Genomic DNA, 25488 nt, shown 5'->3' with positions numbered 1-25488 from the left:
GTTTGCCAAAATCTTTGGTGATCTGCAAGGCATGTTTCTCACTCAAAACAGATTTTATCAGCATTAGCTGTAGAGATCAAAGTGAGACACACAGACCCCTCTTTGTGTCTCACAAATTTTTAAAATCTTCCAATTGAGCTCAGTGTAGTCTCACTTTTCCTCAATCAGAAGCCCAAGGAAAAGCTCCAGAAATAACAGGGCTGTGCCATTTCCTCTTTGTGTTTCCTATGGGAATGTTGGGATGCGTTTTCCCCCACGTTGTTCCCAGGTTGTGGGGTATGAGAGCTCTGGAGACCCTTTTCTGCTTTCAGCATCAAGCAGAGCAAACACTCAGTACAAACTGGGTCCTTCCCTCCTTCCCTCCTTATTTTGACTCTGGAGTTGTCTGAAAGACTGTATTAGACTAGACTTTCTGGTTTAGGCTGCAAAAGTCAGCTGGGGCCAATCCCACCAACAAAAGATGCTTCCCATTGATTTGAGGAATCCTGTTTTCTCTCTTTCCTAGGAAAGCAAGTAATCTTTGTCTTGATCTAAAGATTTATGAAGTGATGCTGCTCTAAATCAAGGCCTGGATAAATTCTCAAAAACCCTCTAACACCAATGTAACTAATTTGATTTTTTCTTTTCTTTCTTTTTCTTTCTTGCTGATTATTATAAAGCCATAGCTGTGTGAAGAATTGCTGCGAGCCCTTAATGAGGAAATTTTTGGATATAACCTTCCTCCAAACAGGACACCACAGGATTAACCACTTTTTCTTTTTTTTTTCCCCCCCCTCTACTTTCCTTGCAGTTTTTATTTGACCTGCACAACTGGAATGTGGTTCTCCAGTACTTTCCTGCCAGCACTCCTTGTGAACCACATTCCATGTTCCCCCTTTGGCAGGTGTATTTCTCCTCTCCAGCACTGAAATCAGTGGTGAGCTGTAGCTGGTAAAACGAAAATGTCCTAATTCAGGGAATGTAGATGAAGTCCAGGCAGCAAGAAGTAAGAAAGTTTATCACAGAATGACAGGAGATGCAGCTTTGGTGCTGTCAGGAGGAGTGTAAATCCAAGAAGGAAATTTTTAGTGCTCTTTAATGCATCAGTTCCCCTGGCAACATTAGCTTTAGAAATGCTTTGTATCTGGTCCAAACAGCTTAATTGCTCTGATTATCTTTCAGTTTATTCCTAAAGAACTTTTCAGTGCATATTAACGTGCCAAGAAAATGTAAACATCATTCTCTCCACTCGTTACGTTTTTTTATTATTGCTTAAGGTCATGTTTTTAGGCTCCCTCCTGAGCTTTACACGCAAAGCCAGATTCTTCCAGGGGTTCAGGCAAAGTGCAAATGTATCCAGAGCTCCTTTAAAACTGGTTGTGCTCAACACCTCTCTGCCAGTGCACAGTAAGTCGGGTGGACACTGCCTTGTCCAGGGCTCCAGATCCCACAGGATTTCCCTGATAAAGCCAGAAAAACTACCATGGGACTACAAAATTATACCCCTATCCTTTCTTTCTTTCTTCCTTTCTTTCCTGATGATTTTGCAAGGCTGCCAATTATGAGGAACCTCTGAAAATAGAATATTAATGACTATTCCCAGAGTGACCTGCAGGCAGGATCCAAACTGCCACAGCGGTGATGAGAGAGCAGATTGTCACCATAACAGTAGGTGTTTTACTGGAAGAGCTGTTTCTTTTTTGCATTTTCATGAAATCCATCCTTGTGACTGACATCTTACTGCTCCCTTTGGGCATTGTTAAGATCACCAAGTAGAAATGGCAGGGTTGTGGTTTTTTTTTTTAAATCAGCGTCTCCTCTGCGCTGTATTTGTGATATCAAGCCTGTGTCTGAAAGCTGCCCTTTCACAGTAAGTAAAGTCTCTGTCAGAGATGGTTTCAGATATTCATTTCTCTTTATGTGCCAGAGTAATGGATCACTGCTGTATTTTGGCTTTCTCTTGTACAGGAGCAGTAAACTTTATACTGATATTCAGGCTGAGAGAGCTGGAGCTGTTCAGTCTGGAGAAATCTCCAGGTTCACCTTAGAATCCCTTCCAGTGCCTAAAATGGGCCTGCAGGAAAGCTGGAAAGGGACTTTTTACAGGGGGATGCAGTGATAGGACAAGGGGGAATGGCCTTAAAATGAGGGAGGGTCGATTTAGAAAGAAAGAAGTTTTTAGCAAGGAGGGGGGTGAAAAACTGCAACAGGTTGCCCAGAGAGGTGGTGGATGCTCCATCCCTGGAAACATTGAAGGCTGGGCTGGACAGGGCTCTGAGCAACCTGGTGAAGTTGAAAATGTCCCTGCCCACGGCAGAGGGGGTTGGATTAAATGACCTTTAAAGCTCCCTTCCAAGCCAAACAATTCTGTGATTTCAGGATTCTATTTGGTCTTTGCAACCCTCGTACACAAAATAAGATCCTATAAAATCTTAGGGAACTGGTGAGTACTGAAAGATCTCAAGAATACAGTAAAGATTTACGTGTTTATAGGGTAAAGTTTGCAATCCTCTCTTCTTCCCTCTCCCACGCAGCACTTTCTCCAGAAGGCTCAGTTCCAGCAGACACTGGAGTCAAACCTCCTGCCAGAGTTACACCTGCAGGGCTTGGCCTCAGCATGAGGGGTTGATGTGCCTAAAATGGGCTGAGGGGAGCAAAGAGGGGCATCAAACACCCTCACACTGCTCTTCCTCCACCTCCTCACCTCAGGAGGTGGCATCGCTCACACACCACACGTCTCCCTCCTGCTCCCAGCTCAGCTCCCTCTGCTTTTTAATCCCCTGGTTGAACCTTTACCAGCAGAAACACGTGTAAAACCTGCAGGTCCCTTTATGTACTCGAGTCAAACATTTACTTACAGCTGCTGTTTCGGCGCTAATAATTAAATTAAACATGAAGGGAAGAGAGCAGCCTGGAAGATCTACAAGCTGTGGGGGTGTAAATCACACCACATAACTAATTTATGACATTCTGTGCCTGCAGCGGTTTGTAACTGTAATTGTGTAATTGTAGCTGTGATTTCTGAGGAACAGAAAGCTGATTACACTCTATCCCTGCACCCAAAGTCATAAATTAAAAGAGGTCAGGTCAGGTCAGTAGCTGAATGCAAGGAATGTTGTGTGCACGGTTCAGCTGGAGACATTCGAACGAGGCACTTGGATTTATATTTTCCCCCCACAAAAATAACGCATTTCTGAATTTGTGAAACGTCGTTTCTCATCCATTGAAATTGTCCAATTACATTTTTCAGTGAAAATGCACTTGAGTGAACTTTTTAGAAGAACAGCATCAAACCAGGCTTTGAAAGAAAAATCTCCGTTTGCTCTGCCAGAACATGTGCAAATTCAAGTGTGTTTTTTCAGGCTGGATCCCCTATGTATATATCTCCCAAGTCCTGTGACTCAGATTCTTTCCTCTATCCACTGTGATATTTGTAGATATTTCTAGAAATGCATTGGTGTAATAAAATAATGAATTTTGGTGCAATGAATTCCAGCTTGAAACAAAAAAGCACAATACATCACAAGGTAAGGAAAAAAACGAAATAAAAGATAAAGGCAGTAACCGAGAACTTTTCCATTTGTGGGTTTTAGTTCATAACTACCTGTGTTCAGCAGACAATCTGATGGCCTTCAGTTATTTCCCTTTCCTCTTTTTAAGTGATAAGGGAACAGCACTGTGCTTCCAGCTCCCAAGGAACATGTCAGGCAGCCCCAGTCAAGCAGTGCTGGCTGTGGTGACACAGGCAAAGTCATCTCAGGCTGGATCTTGTTCTTCCAAAAGGTATCAGCTGTGGCTAAATTTAATTTATTTTCTTTGTTCAATTCCATAGATATTCCCTGAGGTATTTTTTGAGAAGGGGAGAAAATTCAACAGTTTCAGACTCAGATCCAACCAGGGCGAGTGCCGGGTCCTGCCCTTGGGTCACAACAACCCCCTGCAGCTCCAGGGGAAAGTGCCTGGTGGGAAAGGCCCTGGGGGTGCTGGTGACGGGGAATGAACATGAGCCCGGGTGTGCCCAGGGGGGCAAGAGGCCAATGGAACCTGGTTTGGATCAGGGATAGTGTGGGCACAGCCCCAGGGCAGGGATTGTCTCCCTGTGCTGGCACTGCTGAGGAACCTCCAGGGCTGTGTCCGTTTCTGGAACCTCATGGAAGAGAGACATGGAGGGGCTGGAGCGTGTGCAGGGAAGGGAGCAGAGCTGGGAAGGGGTTGGAGCAGCAGGAGAGGTTGAGGGAGCTGGGGGGGCTCAACCTGGAGACAAGGAGGCTCAGGGGGGACCTTCAGCCAGGCAGAAAGGGACCTGAGAGTTTGGATTGACAGGAAGCTGAACAGGAGCCAGAGTGTGCCCAGGTGGCCAAGAAGGCCAGTGGATCCTGGCCTGGATCAGGAACAGTGTGGTAGCAGGAGAAGGGAAGTGATTCTTTCCCTGGACTCAGCGCTGGTGAGGCCACCCCTGGAGTGCTGTGTCCAGTTCTGGGCCCTCAGTTCAGGAAGGACATTGAGGGGCTGGAGCAGGTCCAGAGGAGAGCAATGAGGCTGGGGAAGGGACTGGAGCACAAGTGCTGTGAGGAGAGGCTGAGGGAGCTGGGGGGGCTCAGCCTGGAGAAGAGGAGGCTCAGGGGAGACCTCCTCACTCTCTACAACTCCCTGACAGGAGGGGGGAGCCAGGTGGGGGTTGGTCTCTTTTCCCAGGCAACCATCAGCAAGACAAGAGGGCTGGGTCTCAAGTTGTGCCAGGGGAGGTTTAGGTTGGATATTAGGAAGAAATTCTTTCCAGAGAGGCTAATCAACCATTGGAATGGGCTGCCCATGGAAGTGGTGGGTTCACCGTCCCTGGAGGTTTTTAAGGTGAGACTGGATGTGGCATCAGTGCCATGGGCTGGGAACCATGGCAGTGTTGGATCAAGGGTTGGAGGGGGGAGCTGGGGGGGGGTCAGTCTCTTCTCTCAGACAACAAGTGACAGGATGAAATGTCATCAATTTGAGCCAGGGGAGGTTTACACTGGATATTAGGAAGAATTTCTTCATGGGGAGGGTTGTCAAGCATTGGGACAGGCTGCCCAGGGAAAAGGTGGAGCCGCCATCCCTGGAGGGATTTAAAAGCCATGTAGATGTGGCACTTGGGGACATGGTTCAGTGGTGGCCTTGGCAGTGTTGGGTTAGTGGTTGGACTCAATGATCTTAAAGGTCTTTTCTGACCTAAATGATTCCACGATTCTATTAATTTTGATTGGAAAGAGAGCAAGCCCCTTGCTTAACTTGACCACATCCCGAAATATTAATACAGTCACAACCAGAAAGATGAGTGAACACACAAAACTGTGGTAACAAAATACTTTACTAAAATATCATCCATGGAATAGCTCAACATTCCCATGTTCAATGCCAATAATGCAAACATTCTCACATGTTTTATGTCAACATCATACAGTGACCTGCACAAATCCAAAAGGAGCAGCATTCCTGGCAGATCCAGTGCAGTTCTTGTGTTCTGTTCAACTCTGAGAGAAGGCAAAAGTTTCATTACAAAAACCTCCCCTGTGTTCCCAGAAGTGCCTGGCAGGGTTGTACCTCCTGGGTAAGGCTGAACCAGAGGAGTTGAGAGACCAAATCCTTCCTGCACATTTTGGACAATGCTACACTCTAAACTAAGAATATGTTGGTTGATGAAAGTTGTGGGGGAAAAAAAAACCCAACCGAACATTAATTTTTCTGTATTCAAAAAATGATCTTGGAAGAAATAGAGTGTTAAGATACACAATTTTAACCAACTCTGTGTCAGCTCTGTTATTCTTCACTCCTCCCCATTTAAATGAGAAGCAATGGAGTAACTTTTAGCTGACCTTTTCATAGCTATTCATAAAAAAATGATGTAATGATCTTCTGACCCAGAAAGCATAAAAATGTTAGGGGAGGGCTCTGCTTTCACAGACAAACTGCCCCCAAATAGCCTAAATTCTTTTATTAGCCCATACAAAATTTAAAAAACAAGCCTATGTACACTGCAGTATTGTGTTTACAGTCCTAGTTATATTTCTGTTCATTTTGTGATGGTATTTCATAGGAAAATATATAGAATTTAGCAAAAGGCCACTAATACTGTTTTGATTGTGTTAAAATTCATGATCTGAGGCCTAAGCTGCAAAAGCTAATTTCATTTAGCTGATACATATAAAGTCACTAGCTCAGTGGTTTTGTTTAAATAAATGAATTTGCCTTACATGCAATCATTTACTTTTCTTAAATCACCTTTTCCAGCAGGACTAATTATTATTAATTTAATATATTTTTATTTAAAGCAACCCAGGGACCTGGGGGGGTTTACTCTGGAGAAAAAGAGGCTCAGGGGGTCGTGACAAGGTGGGGATTGGTCTTTTCTCCCAGGTAACAAGTGACAGGACAAGAGGAAACAGCCTCAAGTTGCACCAGGGGAGGTTTAGCTTGGACTTTAGGAAAAATTTCTTCATAAGAAGGGTGGTCAAGCATTGGAACAGGCTGCCCAAGGAAGTGGTGGAATCACTGTCCCCGGAGGTGTTGAAAAAAAAAAGTGTAGATGTGGTGTTAAGGGACATGGGTTAGGGGTGGACCTGGCAGTCTTGGGTTGATGGTTGGACTGGATGATCTTGGAGATCTTTTCCAACCTAAACAATTCTATGATTCTACAAATTACCAAATCAGTTTCTAACTGATGTGAGCACAGAGAAAATCAGAGCTTGAGAAAAATTATGTGCAGCAACCAAAATCAGTTCTAAACCAGCCAGTTCCCAACCAAATTCAGTTGGGAAACTGCTTTGCAAAGAGAGGAACAGGCTCCTTGAATCCATAACATTTCAACCTGAACTCATTTAAGAGATTAAGATTTAAGCAAAATGCTTATAGATAGACCATCAGAGGCTTAGCAACATATAATCAGTGGGGACAAAGTATTTGGAAGGCAGCAACAGAGGCATCTTGCACAGGTCACTTGAAATGACAAATAGACTCCCTGGAAACAAGATCCAGAATGGGATGGTTTCTTAGACCATTCCTGAGGACCTCATTTCTCAGCAGAGCAGCTGAATTTCATAGAATCACAGAACAGTTTGGGTTGGAAGGGACCATAAATATCATCTGTTTCCAGCCCCCTGCTGTGGGCAGGGACATCTTGCACTTGAATTTAGCCCCAAAGATGTAGTGGTAGAGTCTGCAAAAGTGATTAAGAGAGAATAGCACCATCTTCCCAGTTAGTGGCTGTATCCAAATAATTAGGAACACTCCTGAACTAAAGTAAAAGCCACAGCCAAGAGGTCGAGCAGAACTTGGCCCTCAGAGGTAACTTTTTTTATGCTGACACAAAGCCCCAAACTGCTCGGGTGGGACATATCTTAGTGCCACTCACAAGCAGCCATAGTCCAGGGAAACAGCCCAACATTCTGTCTCCTGAAGGGAAACTTTACCCTCTCCCACAGCCTCAGCCTGAGGGAAGAGCAGAAGCTGCAGGAGCCACCACAGTTCTTGGATGTCAACACCCCGTGGAGGTGAACAGTTCAACACACCCAAATGCAAATGGAGATAAAGATCCCTTGGATTGCACAGCTGGACTGGTCCTGCCAGCTGGGACAAAACTGGCACCAGGCACAGAGCTGGAAGTGAGACCTACAAGCAATTGCAGGATTATTATATTATTATTATTATTATTTATTATTATATTATTGTCTGAGAGCAAGAAGAGGCCAAGATGACATTGGGCTGATTATGCTGTCCCAGCTCACAGACCCTCCATCCCACAAGACAGGGAGTTAGGAAAGACCAGGAAACATTCCTTTTGCTCACCATTTTTCCATAAATTCAAGGAATAGCCTGGTTGCACCTTCGGCAGAAGGGCAATGAATGGCAAAAGACATTTCTGCAGGTTACATGGAAAGAATAGGGATTAAAAAGCCTGACCCATCTCACCAGCAGCAAAAGTATTCAGAAAATAGCTGAATTTTAAATAAAACTGAGCTGTTTAAATATTTCATTTATTTTAATAAAATATTTAAAGTTTAATAAAGAAGATTAAAATGAAGAAGGTTATTCTTCTGCCAAACAAATAAATATATTTTTTTCATCATCAGTGGTCAAAAATCAGTGCATGAGCTCAGGTTACTCCACACCAGAAGAAAATAAATAATATATTATGACTGTTACTAAACACTTTTCAGATTGGGGCATATTCCTGCTGAAAATATTTGTCCTGCTCTTCAGACACAGGTAAGTAAAAAGAGACACCTGAAAAGTCCAACACCCATAAAAATAAAAAGAAACAATAAAAATAAAGTAATAAAATCTCTTTCCCTGTCTTTCCTCCTGCTCCCTCGTGTGGGTGTGTGTGGATGAGCCTTTCTAGGTGTCAAATCCTCTCAACTCCCAGACCATTTTCCCCTTGGGAACAGCTCCACTTTTATGCTCTCTGAAAAAAAAAAAAACGTTTCACACATATTACAGGCATTTGCTACTTCTTTGCTGATAAAACTGACCTTTCCTGTGTGAGAAAGAAAATCAAAAGAGGAGCATAAGGCAGGATTTAGGAACTCCTTTCTCCCTCCTCACAGCCCAAAAGTATTTTTCGCATCTTCTACTGTAAAGACTCAATTCTTTGCCTCTGGAATCTACAAACATCCCAGAGATTTCATGATCTTTGCTTGGGAATGAAAGGAAAAACAGGGCTCCCAGCCTGAGGGATCACTTGAGCACATTATCCCACTGGGTCTTGTTTAAAAGACAAAAATCCTCCCATCTTCTCCCTCACGCACCCAGTTTCTCACAGCAAAAAAATGTCTAAATCACCCTAAGTGACTCTAGTTTAGCTTTGGGAAACCATTTACAGAAGCTTTCAGGTAATCAAAGTGAACCACAAATATAAAAGATGTCTCTGGGGTCTATTTTAATCAAAAGAGCAGGACACCCTCCACTGGCTCCACCACAGGTATTTTCAGCAGGAGACACATCCAAGGGAACAGATGAAGCAGCTTTACACGTTCACCAGGTGACCTGCAGTCCCCAAGGCTGTCCCAAGAGGATTGCATGGGAAAATTCTTCCATCTCTGCAAAAAAAACCCTGTGTGGAGACTGAAGGAGGGATCCGTGCCAGGATGCAGCTCTGCCCACACAGAGCCCGCTGCAAGGGCAGGGCTGCAGTTCCCTCTGCCAGGAGAGGAGCATCCTGACAGCTCCAAATATCATCCCTTAAATACCTGCACAGATGGGTGCAGGAATCTACCAGGGGCCACCAGGAGGATGGTGCAAATTTTAGTCTCTGAACAAAAAGTGCTTTGACTTCAGTTTAGCACTGCAGGAATGTTCCCAGTCCTTCAGCAGCAGGATTTGGAGGGCAGGGCTGCAGGCCTGGATCTCCCAGAAAATAATAATTGTGTAGAGAAGGGATGCAATGGAGTGAAGGGGAGAGAAAGGGATTTGCATGTTCTTGTGCAGAAACTGAGAATTTCTTCCTGGAAAGGGTGGTCAGACCTTGGAAGGGACTGCCCAGGGACGTGGTGTAGTCCCCATCCCTGGAGGTGTTCAAGGAATGACTGGATATGGCACTCAGCACAATGGTTTAGTTGATAAGGTCCAAGGGGGGATTTGATGATCTTGGAGGTCTCTTCCAACCTTAATAATTCTGTGATTAAAATAACCATTTAAAAAGTCTCTAACGTGCTGGACCTGGAGTTAATTGGGAGTTTTGCCGGGGTCAAGAGTAGCCCTGTAAAAGCAGAGCATTTCAGTGTGTTAATTCCAGCAGGGGAGTTGCTAGAGCACCTCTCCACGGTTTTCTGCCACCAAGTGGTTCCAGTAGCTCAGCTGCTCGGGTGGTTCCACTTCGTGGCACATCACGATTTTCTTAAAGCGGGAAACGGAGAACCTGATCCTTTCTGGGAAAAACGTCTGCTCTGAGTGGAGCTCCTCCAGCCTAATTTTTAATTTGGCAAGGCACAGTCCTATGAACACATCCTCCAGCTTAATGAACGATACGCTCTCAGAAACATGATAGATCTGACTGGCAACGTCACTGGATAAAACATATCCAGTCCCAGAACAGAAGGGTGGGTAGGTCTTTCCTGGATACTCTTTCCTACTTACATACCACTTGCTCCCTCTTCTCCTTATGGGGTACTCATGCAGTTTTAAAAAGCCTGTGAAGAACCCAGTGGCCTTCTCCTTCCTTAGAAGCAGCTCAGTGAGGTAAAAAACATTGACAAACACGTCTGTGTCTGTTTTCATCACAAAGCTGGACTGGGAACAAAACCTGTGAACCCACTCCATTCCCATCATGGTCTTCAGAGTCAGGTTGTAGTAAGTGTCTGTGAAGTTCTTTTGGATGATGTCTCCGTACTTTTGGGCCTCAGCAGCGATGTCAGCCTGCTGGCTGGGATCCACAGTGCTTCCCAGGAGGAAATACGTCACCAGGCGCTTCCCGGCGACCGTCCTCTCCTTGCCCCAGGTCTGCCGGATGGCCATCCTGGCATCCCGGTGCTGGCACGAGGATGCCACAAGCAGGACGAGGAAAGGAGGGTTCTTGTGGCAGTCTATGTCTGGGAGCTGGGAGAAGTTTCCTTCAATCCTCCTGAAAGGCTCTGTGGGGAACAGGTAACCTTGGCTGTTTTCACAGAACACGCAGAACTCGGTCCAGTTGTAAAAAAACCAGAAGCTGCCACAGCTGAGCCCGAGGAGGCAAAAAACCAGCCTGAACTTTCTGAAATCCATCTGAAAGAAGAAGGAACAGTACATTAATAACAATAATATCTAGTTCCTTTCAGTGATAACTATCTCCTTTCAGTGCTGTGCACCAAACCCCCTGCATAGGGATTCAAAGCCAGGGCATCTCTAATTGGAAGCTGCCTGTTTTGGGGCAGTCACCCACACTCATTTCTCCTCATGCCACCCCCACAAGATGTTCTGCTGGCCATCAAGTTCACACTCCTGTTTACTTTGGTCTTCCCCCTAAGCCACTGTATCTTCAGAAATCCACACAAGCACATCCAGGTTACCTTGGCTGATGCTTCAAACCTCCTCCCCATTTTCGGCGTCTCACAAACCATGATTTAGACCCACCAAGCCCAAGTGGAGAAGCAGCAGATATGTGTCCATATCAGGTGACAGAGAATAACAACAGGAGGGTTTTTTTAAATACCATGGTTCTCCATTTGTGCCTGTGTCCCAGAGCCAGTAGGTGTCCCAGGGGCAGACCCAGCCAGGTTCCTCCCCTCCTCATCTTCCTTGTGTCCTGTGGGGCTCTTGCATCAACCCAGAAACTGCTCCTGATCTTTGTGCTGGAGGTGCCATGAGTCACATCTTTGAAGCTGGGTCAGCTGCTCAGAAAAAGAAAAGAAAAAAAAACCAGCAGTGGGTCACATTGTTTGGATGGTTCAGCTTGTGCAGAGTTTAAGTGACTCACTAGGGCATGCTGAGGTGAGAAGGGGGATGTTCTGTCCCCCTCTCCTTTTTACATGAAAAAGATCCAAACAATAACAATGTTCACTCATTTATCCTTGTAAACAGATTAATGTGCTGCACATCAGGTTACAAACCTAAATTTTCAGAGAGAGAAAAATTGTCAAAGCAAACCCAAAAAGGTCACGGTGACAAAAATATTGCACATCTCCATAAATTAACCTGGTGAGAAGAGTTTAATGCATCAGTTACTCCCCCCAGTAACCCCCAGGCCCACCAACCACTATTTCAGAGCAGTAGGATAGGGCAATTTCCACCTTCCCCCTTCTTAAAGAATTGTACCTGTCTTCCCATCTGAAAACACAAGTTCACAATCCCTAGAGCTGTAGGTTTCATGGAAATTTGATCTCTGCCTTCTGACCAGGAGTGTTCTGTGTAGACTCCCTCAAATCACATCCCTCCTTCTGCCCATCCATAAGCATTTTGCTTAAATCTCTGCTGAGGAGCAAGTGAGTTCAGGTTGAAATGTTATGGATTCAGGGAGCCTGTTCCTCTCCTTGCAAAGCAGCTTCCCAACTGAATTTGAACCAATGTCTGTTCTAGAGGTCATTTTGAACAACATCCAGTCGTTTTGCATCAAAACAAATATTTCTGGTTTTATAGGAAGTCCTTTTGCAAGATGTTATACTTGATTTTTCTCTCTGATGTGAGCCAGAAATCACATATTTTAATTATCTCAAAGCCTTTTACATCTCCCGTTTGTTCCAGCCGCAAAATATTTTACAAAGGGCACTGCCAAAAAAATTGCCTGTTTCGTGTCCTAGAGACTTTGCTAAAACTGAACTGGTGGGGTGTTCCATGGCTCTGTGCAGATCCAAACATGATTTGCATGGAACCTTGGGGTGCAAACAATGGGGGCCATCAAAATCTGCAGCCCAGAGCTCCTCTGGCACACACCTGAAACGAACACATGAAAAAAAGGCTCTGCTCTCACTACACCCCAATTTTGTTTCATCCAGCTCTGAGGTCTCCAGTGCAAGAAGGACATGGACCTGTTGGAGCAAGTCAGATGAGGCCACAGAGATTCTCAGAGGGATGGAGCATCTCTGCTGCAGAGACAGGCTGGGGTTGTTCAGTCTGGAGGAGAAAAAAGGGTCTGTGGACACCTTAGAGCCCCTTCCAGTATCTAAAGCAGTTCCAAGAAAGCTGGAGAGGGACTCTGGACAAGCACATGGAGTGACAGGATAAGGGGCAATGGCCTCAAGCTGAAGGAGAGCGGGTTTAGAGAATCACAGAGTCACAGAATCCTTAAGGTTGGGAAAAACCTCCAAGATCAACAAGTCCAACCATTTCCCCAGCACTGCCAAGGCCACCACTAACCCATGTCCCCAAGTGCCACATCTACATGTCTGTTAAATCCCTCCAGGGATGGGGACTCCACCACTGCCCTGGGTAGCTGTGCCAGGGCTGGACAACCTTTTAGGCGAAGAAAGTTTTGCTGATATTCGACCTTAAACTCCCCTGGCTCAACTTGATGCTATTTTTCTCTCATCCTGTCATTTGTTTCCTGGGAACTTTCCTCCTCCTTCATCTCATCTTTCCATCCTCCTCCTCCTCTTTTGTCTGCAGTAGGATTGCATTTTTGCTTTTCTCTCACAATGTGTTTTAAAAGCTTTGAGGAAATAACAGTCTTGTAAAATAAGTTTATGCAATAGTTCATACAATAGAGCTAAAAATGTAAGAGGAGTTCTTACAAAACTCTGAAGAAGAAAACCCACTGAATTCCTACAAAGCAACCTGGACCAAGTGAGATCCTACTGGATTAAACTGCCACTAGTTTCCTTGCCTCCTTTTAAAATATATATTTTCTTAAGTTTTCTTAATCTCTAATTTATTTTTTTTCTGCAAGGTACTGAAAAAGTAGGAAAATGCTCTCTGTTCGTTAATGTTTTCATTTCAGTGACCTGTATTAATGCTCATTTATGAACTTTAAAAGGGACTATGAGATTTGATAGAGAACAACATGTAAGTACTTTCTGACCTGTAGACAGACAAGGCTTATCTCATCTGAATAACCAAAGGATTCTGGAGCTGGGGTTGACATTCTAAGCATCTTTTCTGATTGAATAGGTAGAATAATAAAAGGTCCCAGAAAACAATTTAAAAGTGTGGGGCTACAGGTTTGTCAAAAAATTGTTCTTCATAAATTAGGCATCAGATTTTTTACATTGAACAAAATCTGCTGCACTAAAGGCACAAAACCTTTCACCGTTGGATGTGACAAATATAAACCAGGTTTGACACTTTCCAACCTCTTCCTCTCAGCCCCTGCTCCCCAAAGCCAGGCCAGAGCACAGTTCTGGGCAGGTAACAAAACTTTTCTGTGTGTAGCTGAGCCAGCCCAGGGTATTCCATCAGTCCCTTGGAATCCCCAGCATTCCCATGCTTTTCCTACCTCCAGCCACAGCGAGGGTCAAACTCGTACCTCGGCTTTGGGAAGTGAATTTTGCACCTCAAAACACACCAGATGTGAAGAGGAAATTCTTATCTGTGAGGGTGGTGAGGCCCTGGCCCAGGTTGCCCAGAGAAGCTGTGGCTGCCCCTGGATCCCTGGAAGTGTCCAAGGCCAGGTTGGACAGGGCTTGGAGGAACCTGGTCTAATGGAAGGTGTCCCTGCCCATGACAGGGGGCGGAACTGGATGATCTTTAAGGTCCCTTCCAACCCAAACCATTCCTGTGGTTCTATGAAGAAGGTAGTCAAGGTCTGTGATCCAAATCAGTCAAACCACAGCCCTCTCTACTTTGGAAGTTCCCACATCCATGAGTGGCACAAACTTCCTCCTGAGTTCTGCCAAGTTGAGCAGGTCGGCTCTGGGATCTCTCTGCTCACACCACTGACCCTCGTGGAACTCCTTCATGTTTCACAGTGGTAAGGCCATGGTAAGTCCTTTGACAAAGCCTAGTTATTCCACCAAAATTAATCTGACACCTCCTTCAGGCCTGTTAATGAGTGTAATTATCTGAACGGCACCGAGAGATCAAGACTGTCTGTCACATAGTGCAGGAAAAGCAATCTGGCCTGAGGCAGAGGGAGGTAAGGAGGTCTAGAGTCCCCCGGGGAAACAGATTTAAAATATCAATTTAAAGAAATGCAGTTTTCTTAAGTTTTCTGGGGCAAAGCTCCAGTTGTGCCACTGAGTCCAGTGCAGGGTTGGTGCTGTCTTTGCATTGAGGTGTCACACATAAGGGAACGACCCAAACCACAAATGACCACAGTGCTTTTGGGAATCTGCAAAGAGTCCCCACTTTGTAAAAAGGCTCAAGCAGCTGTGACAAGGAAGACTCAAAAGGAGAGGCACAACTGAAGTGCCTAAACTGGACTTACAACCCCAAATACTGCACAGTTAAAGTCAGCAGTTTTATTCCCATTTTCCTTTCCCAGTCATCGAAAGTAACATGTGTCCTGGTGTAAGTACTAGTAATAGCTGCTAACTCCAGATTTTCCTTGGAATAAAGCCCCTAAATTGCTTTCTCATAAGCTCAGCAGGACACAAGGAGGGATTAAGCACACACAGATAATAAGAAAATGTCAAATGCAGTGGGAAACATTTCTCTTTTCCTACATGCAAATGTTTCAGAGGAGCAGGGGCCAACTTGGAGCTCTCAAAGATGATGTCTCTGGCAAGGCAGTGGGTTCAGCAGTGGCTGGGCCACCATTTTTATGGGAAAATGCTGCTTTTCAGGGGGAGGTTTTTACAGCAAAGTGTATTAACGGTGTCCTCGCCCAAATTGTCGAGGCTGGCAGGAAAGGAGGGTGGAAACCCAAAAAGGGTACAGGACAAGGGAAGAACTTTTACTGCTGCCCTTACTGTCAGACTATGGAAAACCTTTTCCACTCTGATACCTCTCACCAACCTCTCCTTGTCAGCCCATCAGCAAGACAGAGTAAGATATTGTTCCTCTGCTTCCATCACTTAAGCACTGAGTTGCTGAACATGTTATTTGCAGACAAATCCTCTCCCTGGCTGGTTTTTTCCCCTTTCTTTTTTTGCCTTTTTTTTTTTTTCCCTTTTTTTTTTTTTTTTGTTCTTGATTATTTTTGGGGGTTTTTTTGTCATTTTATTTTTGCAATGCTGCTGCAGTGAGGGTTTAGCTTTCCCAGTTTCTCCCCAGGCTTGCCTTGGTGGTGTGTGTGTGGAGAGAGGGGCTTTTCATGCTTAAAATAAACCTCTGGCTCTCCAGAAGGGCCACAATGTTTTATGGCCAGGGAGCTGTCACAGACCCAGAGCAGGAGTTCCCATCTCCAAACCCTAAGCCATCAATTAGACAACAAATAGAAAAGGAGAATTACTGTTATGGATTTTCAAATCCTACTACGTTGCCTGGCTTATGTTCTGTCATTATGTTACTAATACCCATTTAGCTGATTGACCCTGTGACTCCAACAGCAGATTGAATCTTCTCTGTAAAACATTGGCCTGGTTTTATTTACCTTTTTGGATTTTAATAAGGCAAGAATAAAAGATAATTAAAAGAAAAAAGATGAAGAGTAGAAACGAGTGAAGTTTTGAAAGAGTAGAAACGAGTCAAGTTTTTGAATTTTCCAGAGAAAAAATAATACAGTGATATGTTAAATTCTAGATTAATATTAATCCCAGTGAAATGCCATGCATATATAAATTATGAGATATATACAGATATGTGCATACCACTGTATTCTTAGCAGTATGGGCAATGCAGCCTGAACACTGGTACAGTTATGATAAGAAGGAAAGAAACATTTTTTGCAGCAATCAAAGAAAAAAACATGGTCCAAAAAAGAGACATTATAATATAAAATGGTTAAAATTCAGTAAACCGAGTAAGAATCCCTGGAAGTTTCACCTCCATGCCCTTCCATCATGAGACAGTTTTCAGAGGAGCCACCTGACCTGCTGTAATTCCTTAACCTTACCCCCTCAAAGGCAAATTCCCCCTATTTCCTCCTGTGAATCATGTTTTCTGTGCCACAGATGGTGGTGTGCTGGTGGTTAACCACAGCACCAGCATATTGTATAAACACGACCTCAGCAGGGCAGCCCTCCCAGAGCCCAGGCACAGGAACAGCTCTGCAGGCAGCAACCACCCATTAACGAGGTGCATCTTTATTCTCACAAGGAGAGAATAAATATCTGCAGGTCTCATCAGTTCAAACACCAAAGTGTCACGTCAAGGCGTGGAGATTTCAATTCCCAAGTGGATGCAATGCCATGTGGTCTCTGGGTTCTGCCTCTGAGACAACCCAGATGGCTGATGCCTAAAGGAGAATAAAGATCATGGCAAGAGGGAAGGTTTGGTGGTACAGGGATCTTTTGAACCAGAGGATGCATCTTCCTCTCTATTAAAAAAAACCATCATTAGGTCTTAACGCACCTTGAACTCATCCACTCAACCATGACCACTGGCTCGTAACATTTGGTTTTGGAAAAGCCAAAAAGCATCCTCAGACCAAAATGCAATTTTGCCCTCAAAACCAGAGAAAGAAAGTTTGGCAGGAGGTGTAGCTGCTCTGGTAATGTCACAGGAAAGAAGTGCTGCATCTGAGGAGTAAAAAAGAAATATATTTCCAGGGACTTTAGCCAAGTCAGGAAAGCTTACTTCTATTTTAAAACATCATTTGGCTTTCCTGAGCTGCCCGAAAAATTCTCTGGATGAATCCTGGCCCTAAAACACCCACCCAAATGTCAATTTGGGTAGTAGTTAATAAGGTCAGAACCCTTTTCTCCAGGATGGAGAAAGATGCTGCAGAGTTCAAACCATCAATGTGGAGGCACTGTACGGGACAACCATTACAGTCCAGCCCCAGTGCAGGTGCTTTCTGTCCTTTTTGGGAGTATATTTAGACAGTTTTAACTTAATCCACTTCCACAGGTGATCCAAACCCAGCTGGCAGGCAGCCAGCAAAGGGCATCCTCCCTCACAGGCAGAGAAAACAGCAGCACCCCTGGGGCACTCCCTCCTTGTTCTCCCAGAAGGACCCTTCCTCATCTCAGTAGTAATTTTTTCCAAACATTCAGCCTAAAAGCTTCCTCCTCCTGCCTCTGTCCTCCCTTCACCTGATGTGAGCCAAACATCCCTTTCTGGATTTGTCTTCAATGCTAATAGACCCTCTTCTTCTAATGCTCCCTCTATTTCTGTGGCACCCCCATTTTCTCTTTGTTGCTGATGCTGATGGGCATATTTAACTTATTTCAGAATTGCCTTATGAATCAGTAATTTTCCTCCAATTACTATTCTACTTGCTAGATTCCAGATTCTACTTGTTCTAACTCCAGATCTCACCGCAGATAAGCAATTGTCCACAAGAGGATGAATCAGAGCAACCTGACCCCGTGTAAACCCGTGTGGTTCATTGTGCTGAACAGGAATAAAATCCCACTCACACACACCCTCTCATCTTTATAAAAAAAGCAACCAGGAAGTTTCTTCTTTAGGCTCTTGCTGTCAGTGCCAGGGCTCCAAAAGTCCAGTTATTCTGAGTTTATGGAAGCACCATTCTTCAAAAATTGTATCCATGTGCCTGTGTCCCCAAAAGAAGTTATTTCTTGCACCCTCATTTACAAGCAGCACTGCATGTTGTTTGTCTCATCTTAATGAGAAAGAGAAAAAAAATCCCTGAAAATAGTATTTCAGATAGAATGAGAATCTCACTCTTCTCCCTTGGAAACAGACTCAAGATACATGAAGTAAGAACTAAGAGAGCACTGCAGAGAAGTGATAACTATGCAGAATGTACAAAAAAAAAAGAACATTCAAAATGGGGAAAATTAGTAATAAAGATATTCCAATGTCACTTTTAAATCTTTGAGTGCTGCTCAGCCCTGCTGTACGATGAGGACCTGTTAGGATCTTCCCTTTCAGATGGTTTTTTCCCCCATTTTAAGCTGTGGGAGCACCTTCATGGAGCAGGTGAGCCCAGTGCTCTTCTGCACCCTTTTGTTTCCTGCTGCCTCTTGGCACAATCGTTTTTAGGTGTTTGGAACTTTACACTCCGCTGTCCATGTAACAGTTGAATTAAGTCTTTGCATTTATGTGCCTGTTAAAGAAACAACCCGGTACTTTTGGAGGAAAATGTTCCTGGGCACCACAGGGCTCTCACTCAGGGCAGAGAGAGCCTGGGACAGCCATCCAGGGTACCCTCACTGCTCCAGCCCTGTGCCAAAGTCTGACTGGGAGGGACAGTGCCCAGCTCCTCATTTGATTAACAGGGCTAAGGCAGAAAGCAAAGGAACAGAAATCCAACTCCATGTCCCTCCTGCTGGCAAATCCTTTCTCGGTGACTCCTTGGCTTTAAAAGTGCTGATCAAACACAGCAATCTTGGCAGGATCAGGCCCAGTGGCTGCTTTTTTAATTACTTACCTGTACCTCCTGGATCTTCCTCCTTTGAAGCATTTTATCCAAGCTCTCAGCAGGACAGCGAGGACAATATTTGCCCTGTACTTGTCCCGACTGATCCTGGGCTTTACATGGCGCTGCCAAAACGTTTTCCCCATGTAAAACACACGATAAATCTGGATTGTTTTTACTTACTCGTACCTTCTCACCATCAAATCGTTCTACCCCTCGTGCCAATCACCACGGTGCCCCTCATTGCCCGTCTTAGCAGGGGATGAACTTTGCACACACTGCTCGGCTCGGGAGAGGGACGTCCCTGGATAGGGAACTCTGGACTTGGATCCCGATCTTCCAAGCAGTGTTACACCTGCAGCCCCTTCTTATCTCTCTCCCAACCCTTCTTATCTCTCTCCCAACCCATCCGCGGCGCTGGGCGTGTTTTGCGAAGTGGGTGAGTCTGGTCCAGGGGCGCGTCCGTGGATGAGCGGGATCGCCTGTCCCGGGTCCTACCTGGAGCCGGAGTCAAGGGAAGGAAGAGGCATCTCCTCACCTCGGGCTCCTGCAGCGCATCCCCCGGGCTCTGGCCGTGCAGCAGGAGGGCGATGGGCTCCTCTTCCCACCGGCTACAGCGGGTGAGGTGTCCCCCGGTGCCCCATCCCGAGCGAGGGGTCCATCACCGGCGGTGCCTCCCGAGCCAGGAGCGAAGGAAGGCGGCGATGCGGTAACCTGAACTCCCCGCCTGCCTCTTCCCTCTCTCCCTCCTCCCTCCCTCTCTCCCTCCCTCCTTCTCCCTGCCTCCCTCCCTCTCTCCCGTAGGTAACAGACCGGCGGTCCCGCTGCGGCTCCATCGGCGGGGAAGGGAAGGTCAGGAGTTCGCTGCCCACGGTTTTATTTTGGATATTTGGGATGGGAGCGGGGGGTGAAGGCAGCGGCCTGGGAGGCGCGGAGCTGGGAAGCGTGTCAGGGCAGCGCCAGCCCTTCCCAGCGCTGGGAAAGTTCGGCCCCGCGCTCCCAATTACCGGCGATTCCGCCTGGATTTGCACAGTGGGAGAGAAATCCCCCCTCTCTGCTAAAAAGCCGGCACTGAGGCGCCCTCGGAGCGGCCGACGGGATTTTTCCTGATGAGGAATGACAACCCGGCGAAAAGGGCGGAGGGCAGCAAAGACTGCCCCGTGCGGGCCCCCGGGGTGACAAAACCCCTCGGTCCCCACACATTCCCCCTCTCCTTGGATCCCTGTGTTTGCTTAACCCCTGACCCTGCGCTGTTTGGGCTCGGTACAGCCCTCAGCCCCGGGATTAGTCAAGCCTTTGCTTTAGGGCTGGTCCAAGTTCGGGAAAGACCTCCGATCCATTTCCACGACCACTTCCCATACTTCTTGGAGCAAGAAGCCTCTTGAGGAGAGGCTGAGGGAGCTGGGGCTGTTCAGCCTGGAGAAGAGGAGGCTCAGGGGAGACCTCCTCACTCTCTACAACTCCCTGACAGGAGGGGGGAGCCAGCTGGGGGTTGGTCTCTTTTCCCAGGTAACCATCAGCAAGACAAGAGGGCTCGGTCTCAAGTTGTGCCAGGGGAGGTTTAGGTTGGATATTAGAAAGAATTTCTTTCCAGAGAGGGTGGTCAGACATTGGAATGGGCTGCCCAGGGAAGTGGTGGATTCTCCATCCCTGGAGATTTTTAAAAAGAGACTTCATGTGGCATCAGTGCCATGGGCTGGGAACCACAGCGGGGTTGGATCCAGGGTTGGACTTGATGATCTCGGAGGTCCTTTCCAACCCAGCTGATTCTGTGATTCTATGATTCTATGATTCTATGAAGGGGGGAAGTGCAGCACTTTCACCTTTGTGCACATGCAAACTGTCCCCCGTGACAGCAACAGTGACACTTTCACACACGGGAACAATTATTGCAGCAAATGGCTTCGGGGGAAATACGTTTCTCTTCTAAGGGCTGCAAGCTCGAGCTGAAAAGACCACTTCCCAAATAAATGTTATGGATAAAACAGCCCATTTCATGTCGAAATACCCACTGACAATTCACGGGAGCTTGAATTTCTAGCAAGGGTTCCAGCACAACACAAAAAAAACCCAAACAAAGAAAAAAAAACACAAAAAAAAAATCAAAGACCCCAAAGCAACAACAAAAAAACCAAACAAACAAAAAAAACCACAACAAGAGACAAATCAATCACTGGGAGCTGCTGGCAGCTCCCTTTCTCCTCCCCCTCCACTCCAAGGCTGGGGATGGATACATGTAGTTAAGGAGATACAAAAAATGCTGTTTGCTTGTTGTACTCTGCAGGAGAAATACAAGTGAGAAGAGAGGTGCAGATCCACTTCCAGGTTTGCTGCAGAAAGAACTGATCCAAAAAGCTTGTGGGGTTGTCTTTTATTATTATTATTTTTATTATTATTATTATTATTACTCAAAAAAACATGCCCAGGTATCTTTAGTTTCCTCTAATGAGGAAGCATTAGCTAAGGCACCTCGAGTGCCTGTGCTTCCCTCTGGGTGCATGACTCTGTGCTCCAAGTTCCTAAAAAACCCTTTCCTTTAATTTTGGGAAACTGCTAAAACTTTCTTTGTCAGAGTCTGACCTACAAAGTCCAACAGCTACCAGTCATACAAAAGCTTCTGCAAGCAAATTACCTGCCCTCCACCTGGAAAAGGGATATTTTCCCATGGAAAATGTGAAAACAACAGAGGTTGGGGCTCTTGCCTCTGCCCACATCACATTGTTCACTGGCTGCCATCAGGGCAGCCCTAAAATGAGAATCATACAATGGTTTGGGTTGGAAGGGACCTTAAAGCTCATCCAGTGCCACCCCCTGCCATGGGCAGGGACACCTTCCACTAGCCCAGGTTGCTCCAAGCCCTGTCCAACCTGGCCTTGGACATTTCCAGGGATCCAGGGGCAGCCACAGCTTCTCTGGACAACCTGTGCCAGGGCCTCACCACCCTCACAGGGAACAATTTCTCCTTCATATCTAATCTAACCCTTCCCTACTTCAGCTTAAGGCCATTCCCCCCTGTCCTATCACTCCAGGCCCTTGGGAGAAGTCCCTCTCCAGCTCTCTTGTAACCCATTTAGGTACTTGAAGGGGCTCAAAGGTCTCCCTGAAACCTCTTTTACCCCCAGCTCCCTCAGCCTGCTTTCACAGGAGAGATGCTCCATCCCTCTGATCACCTTCGTGGCCTCCCCTGGGTTCACTCCCACATCTCCACATCCTTCCAATGTTGAGGACCCCACAGCTGGAGGCAGCACTGCAGGTGGGGTCTCACCAGAGCACAGCAGAGGGGCAGAATCCATTGCCAATCCCTATTAAAGCCTGTTTCCAGTCCCTCCAGCCGGCAGTTCCTGCTCCCAGCTTGCTCTGTGAGTTTTAGCAGTTTGATTCTCCAGGGCTTTTACCCTTCCCAGCTGCCAGCAGGGCCAGGGAGACTTGAGGGCATTCAGTCCCTGGCAGGACCTCACGCTGCAAAGCACACACTGAGCTGGGAGATTACACAGGGCAATGTCTGGGAGGGGCACGAGAGGGGGGAAAATAAACTCTGGGATATCTTTATGCTGGGGGGGAAAAAAAAAGCAAACCCAAGCACAATCTACTTCTCTAAGCCTCTGATGCAGGACTGTGTTTGCTGTGTGAGTCCACCCCTACGCCAGCAAAGCATTTAAGCAGAGTAATGTACATATATGCCTGTATTTCATTAGCAGTAAATTTAAGCCAACATATGTCGACGTGAAGTCAGGCCTCAAAGAGTGAGTCAGGGCCTAAATCAGTGTTGTAATTGAACTAAAATAATCTAAGCCTGCTCTAAATGCACATAGCTTTAACCTGTCACATCAAATGAAAATTATGTACTTTAACTGTAATCTTCCTGTTCCCTTAGTCATCAAAAGAGGCCAGATCAAATCTGAAAAAAAAAAAGAGACCATGGATGCTGCTCAGCTGCTGAGGAGGAGGTGGGGCTCATGGAGCAGGATACTGACAGAATCACAGGATCATTTAGGTTGGAAAAGCTCTCCCAGCCTATGGAGCCCGCCCTGTGCCCCATCCCCACCTTGTCCCCCAGCCCAGAGCACTGAGTGCCACGGCCAGGCCTTCCTGGGACACCTCCAGGGATGGGCACTCCACCACCTCCTTGAGCAGCCCCTTCCAAGGCCTGACTACCCTTTCCAGCAAAAAATGTCTCCTGATGTCCAACCTGAGCCTCTCCTGGCACAGCTTGAGGCCATTCCCTCTCCTCCTGTCCCTTGTTCCCTGGGAGCAGAACCCCATCCCCCCCCGGCTCCACCCTCCTGTCAGGGAGTTGCAGAGCCAGAAGGTCCCCCCTGAGCCTCCTTTTCTCCAGGATGAGCCCCCCCAGCTCCCTCAGCCCCTCATAGGACTTAAAACTCTACTTGAACCAAGCCATATTTCCACCTTCCAAGCTGGACTCACCCCCAAACTCAGGCACCCCCATCCACGTTGCTCCTTCCTTCTTCAAAGAGAAAACCAGCAGCTTGAAACTCTGTTTGCATTGGTGGCTCTTTATTGTCTCTGATCCCTGGTGGCTCTATATTGTCACATCCTCTGGCTTCTGCTTGGACTTGGCTTTGCTAAGGGACAGTTAATATTTCCACAGACGAGCTTGTTCGAGCACGAGGGAGGCAGAGATAAGGTCAGGCTGCAAACACCCCTCACAGGATGCCATTGTTTGGTTGGGGTTTGGGTTTGCTGTGGTTTGTTTGGTACCACTGTGAGAAATGTGCAGGGGAGCTCTGTCCTTGGGCTCCTCTGAACACTTGTGCTGATAAGACAGGAGGCAGAGCAGCTCTTGCAGCTGAAGAGGGTCATTGATCTACAAACAGCTACTCAGTGTAGGTATGGGATGTTTGAGCAGCTTCCTTGCCTCACTGCATTGGAAGTTTCAAGTTTAATCCAACATTAAATTGAATTTTCACAAAGAACTTTTCGAGAGTTTTCTGCAGAGAATCCACAGAGGTTTATTTCAGGCAGGAGGAGGAGTTTTGTTGAAATAACTGCCCTTCAATGGGCACAGTTTATGATATAAAGGTACTGACAGAAGTGCAGATTCAACTAATATGAGGAAAATTGTTACCAATAAAATCTGCTTGTAAGGCAGCAAAATGGTTTCTACCTTCAGATTTGCAGTATTATAATTCTAGACATGCAAAAGTGATGATTGTTGCCCAGAGAAGCTGTGGCTGCCCCTGGATCCCTGGAAGAGTCCAAGGCCAGGTTGGAGGGGGCTCTGAGCACCCAGGTCTTGTGGAAGGTGTCCCTGCCCATGGCAGGAGGTGGCACTGGATGATCTTTAAGTTCCCTTCCAACCCAAAGCATTCCAAGATTCTAAAACCACACTTCTGGCAAACAAATTGCTAAATTAGACACACCAGGTACCCCACGACACCTGAAAGTTGATTTATATAACAGCACCCCTGCCAGGGGGAGGGTTGGAATTGTGCTCACCTAATTAGATCAAAATATGTGAAGTTCTACAACAACTTGTGCCAACAAGGCTCAAATTCCTCTCAGCATCAGCAGTTAATGAAGTAAGTGGGCAACCAGTGTTGAGTGTCCTTCCCCACAGCTGCCTCCTGTGATCAATGCTCCTGGGGCTACCTCTTGTCCTCCTTTAATCCCTTGGAGCACAGAAAGGTTTTTCATGCTGGCAGAATCGTGTCCAGGCAGGTTTGGAATATCTCCAGAGAAGGAGACTCCACAGCCTTTATGGGGAGCCTCTTCCAGTGTTTTGCCACCCTCACAGTGAAGTTTTCCTTCGTATTCCCATGGAACTTCCTGCGTTGCAGCTTTTGCCCGTTCCCCCTTGTCCTGTCACTGGGCACCACTGAAAAGTTTGGCCCCATCCTTTTGTCACCTGCCCTGAGGATATTTGTGTGCATTGATAAGGTCACAGAATCATAGAGTGGTTTGGGTTGGAAGGAACCTCAAAGACCATCCAACTCCAACCCCCTGCCATGGGCAGGGACACCTTCCACTAGCCCAGGTTGCTCCAACGTGGCCTTGGACACTTCCAGGGATCCAGGGGCAGCCACAGCTTCTCTGGGTAACCTGTGCCAGGGCCTCCCCGCCCTCACAGGGAAGGAATATTTCTTCTAATATTCTTTCTGAAGATGCCAAAGACATCTCAGCACCACAAGAGCAAGATGGACCCTGGCTCTACGTGGATTTTATCCCTCCCTGCCCTCCAAGGGTGGACTCAGGGCTGGCACCACGGTGCTGTGGTTTCAGCCATGGTCATCCCCATCCCCACCAGCCTCAGGACTTCCCAGGGCTCAAAGGTTTGGCCCCAACAGTGACCTAGAGCTCACCCTGAGTCCCCCCTGGATTGGCTGAGGGATCTGAGCCTGTTATACCCCATTTTCTGGACTGTTTTCCAGGGCCTGGGTCCTGTTAACTCTTCCCATCATTTCCACGTCCCTCCTTGAGCAGAGCACCCTGAACAAAAGCGTCCCACTGGTGCTCTCAAGTGCCACTGGACCCTCCCACATCCCTCCTGTTGCATCTGGGGATTAGGTTTGGAGCCATTTAGGCTTTAACTGAGACCTGTGGCTTATTTAAATAAATAGTGCAGGCTCTGAAATGCTGGGGACATCAGGAAGGTGCAGCACAGCCTCCCCCTCACTGCCTGTGGCGTTTTGGACCTCTCCTGGAAGAAGCATTTGGCACATCCCTGTGAGGAGGGGTCTGGAGGGACA

General features: G+C 46.5%; 1 protein-coding gene and 1 long non-coding RNA gene across 7 annotated transcripts in view; one reads left to right on the top strand and one right to left on the bottom strand.

Moving 5' to 3' along the window:
• Positions 1-7921: 7921 nt before the first annotated feature.
• B3GALT5 (beta-1,3-galactosyltransferase 5) lies at positions 7922-20222 on the bottom strand. 6 transcript variants are annotated; one of them, XM_027635406.1, is made up of 3 exons: positions 19595-20222; positions 11135-11312; positions 7922-10707 (listed from the first exon to the last, which is right to left on the bottom strand). In XM_027635406.1, the coding sequence occupies exons 2-3, from the start codon at positions 11213-11215 to the stop codon at positions 9754-9756; spliced, it is 1035 nt and encodes a 344-aa protein (XP_027491207.1). In that variant the 5' UTR covers positions 11216-11312; positions 19595-20222; the 3' UTR covers positions 7922-9753. The 6 variants fall into 6 exon arrangements, with proteins under 6 accessions (XP_027491207.1, XP_027491194.1, XP_027491217.1 ...); XM_027635393.1 differs by lacking the exon at positions 19595-20222 and adding an exon at positions 19320-19419; XM_027635416.1 differs by lacking the exon at positions 19595-20222 and adding an exon at positions 19280-19303.
• Positions 19407-25488, top strand: part of LOC113943536 — a 12607-nt gene continuing 6525 nt past the window's right edge. Inside the window, exon 1 of the long non-coding RNA XR_003526377.1 lies at positions 19407-19490. This is a non-coding gene — a long non-coding RNA (uncharacterized LOC113943536). The remainder of the gene's footprint in view (positions 19491-25488) is intronic.

Source organism: Corapipo altera, unplaced genomic scaffold (genome assembly GCF_003945725.1).
Source record: "Corapipo altera isolate COAL_440 unplaced genomic scaffold, ASM394572v1 0, whole genome shotgun sequence".
Classification (NCBI taxonomy): Eukaryota; Metazoa; Chordata; class Aves; order Passeriformes; family Pipridae; genus Corapipo; species Corapipo altera.
Note: the sequence above shows the minus strand (reverse complement) of the source record. Positions and strands in the feature narration are given on the sequence as shown.

Bases quoted from the DNA above. Each gene is read 5' to 3' on its own strand.
- B3GALT5 (XM_027635406.1), bottom strand. From the start codon at position 11,215: ATGAGGAGGGGAGGAACCTGGCTGGGTCTGCCCCTGGGACACCTACTG. The intron at 10,708-11,134 runs GTATTTAAAAAA...TTCTTCTTTCAG, and splicing joins GGCACAAATGGAGAACCATG to ATGGATTTCAGAAAGTTCAG.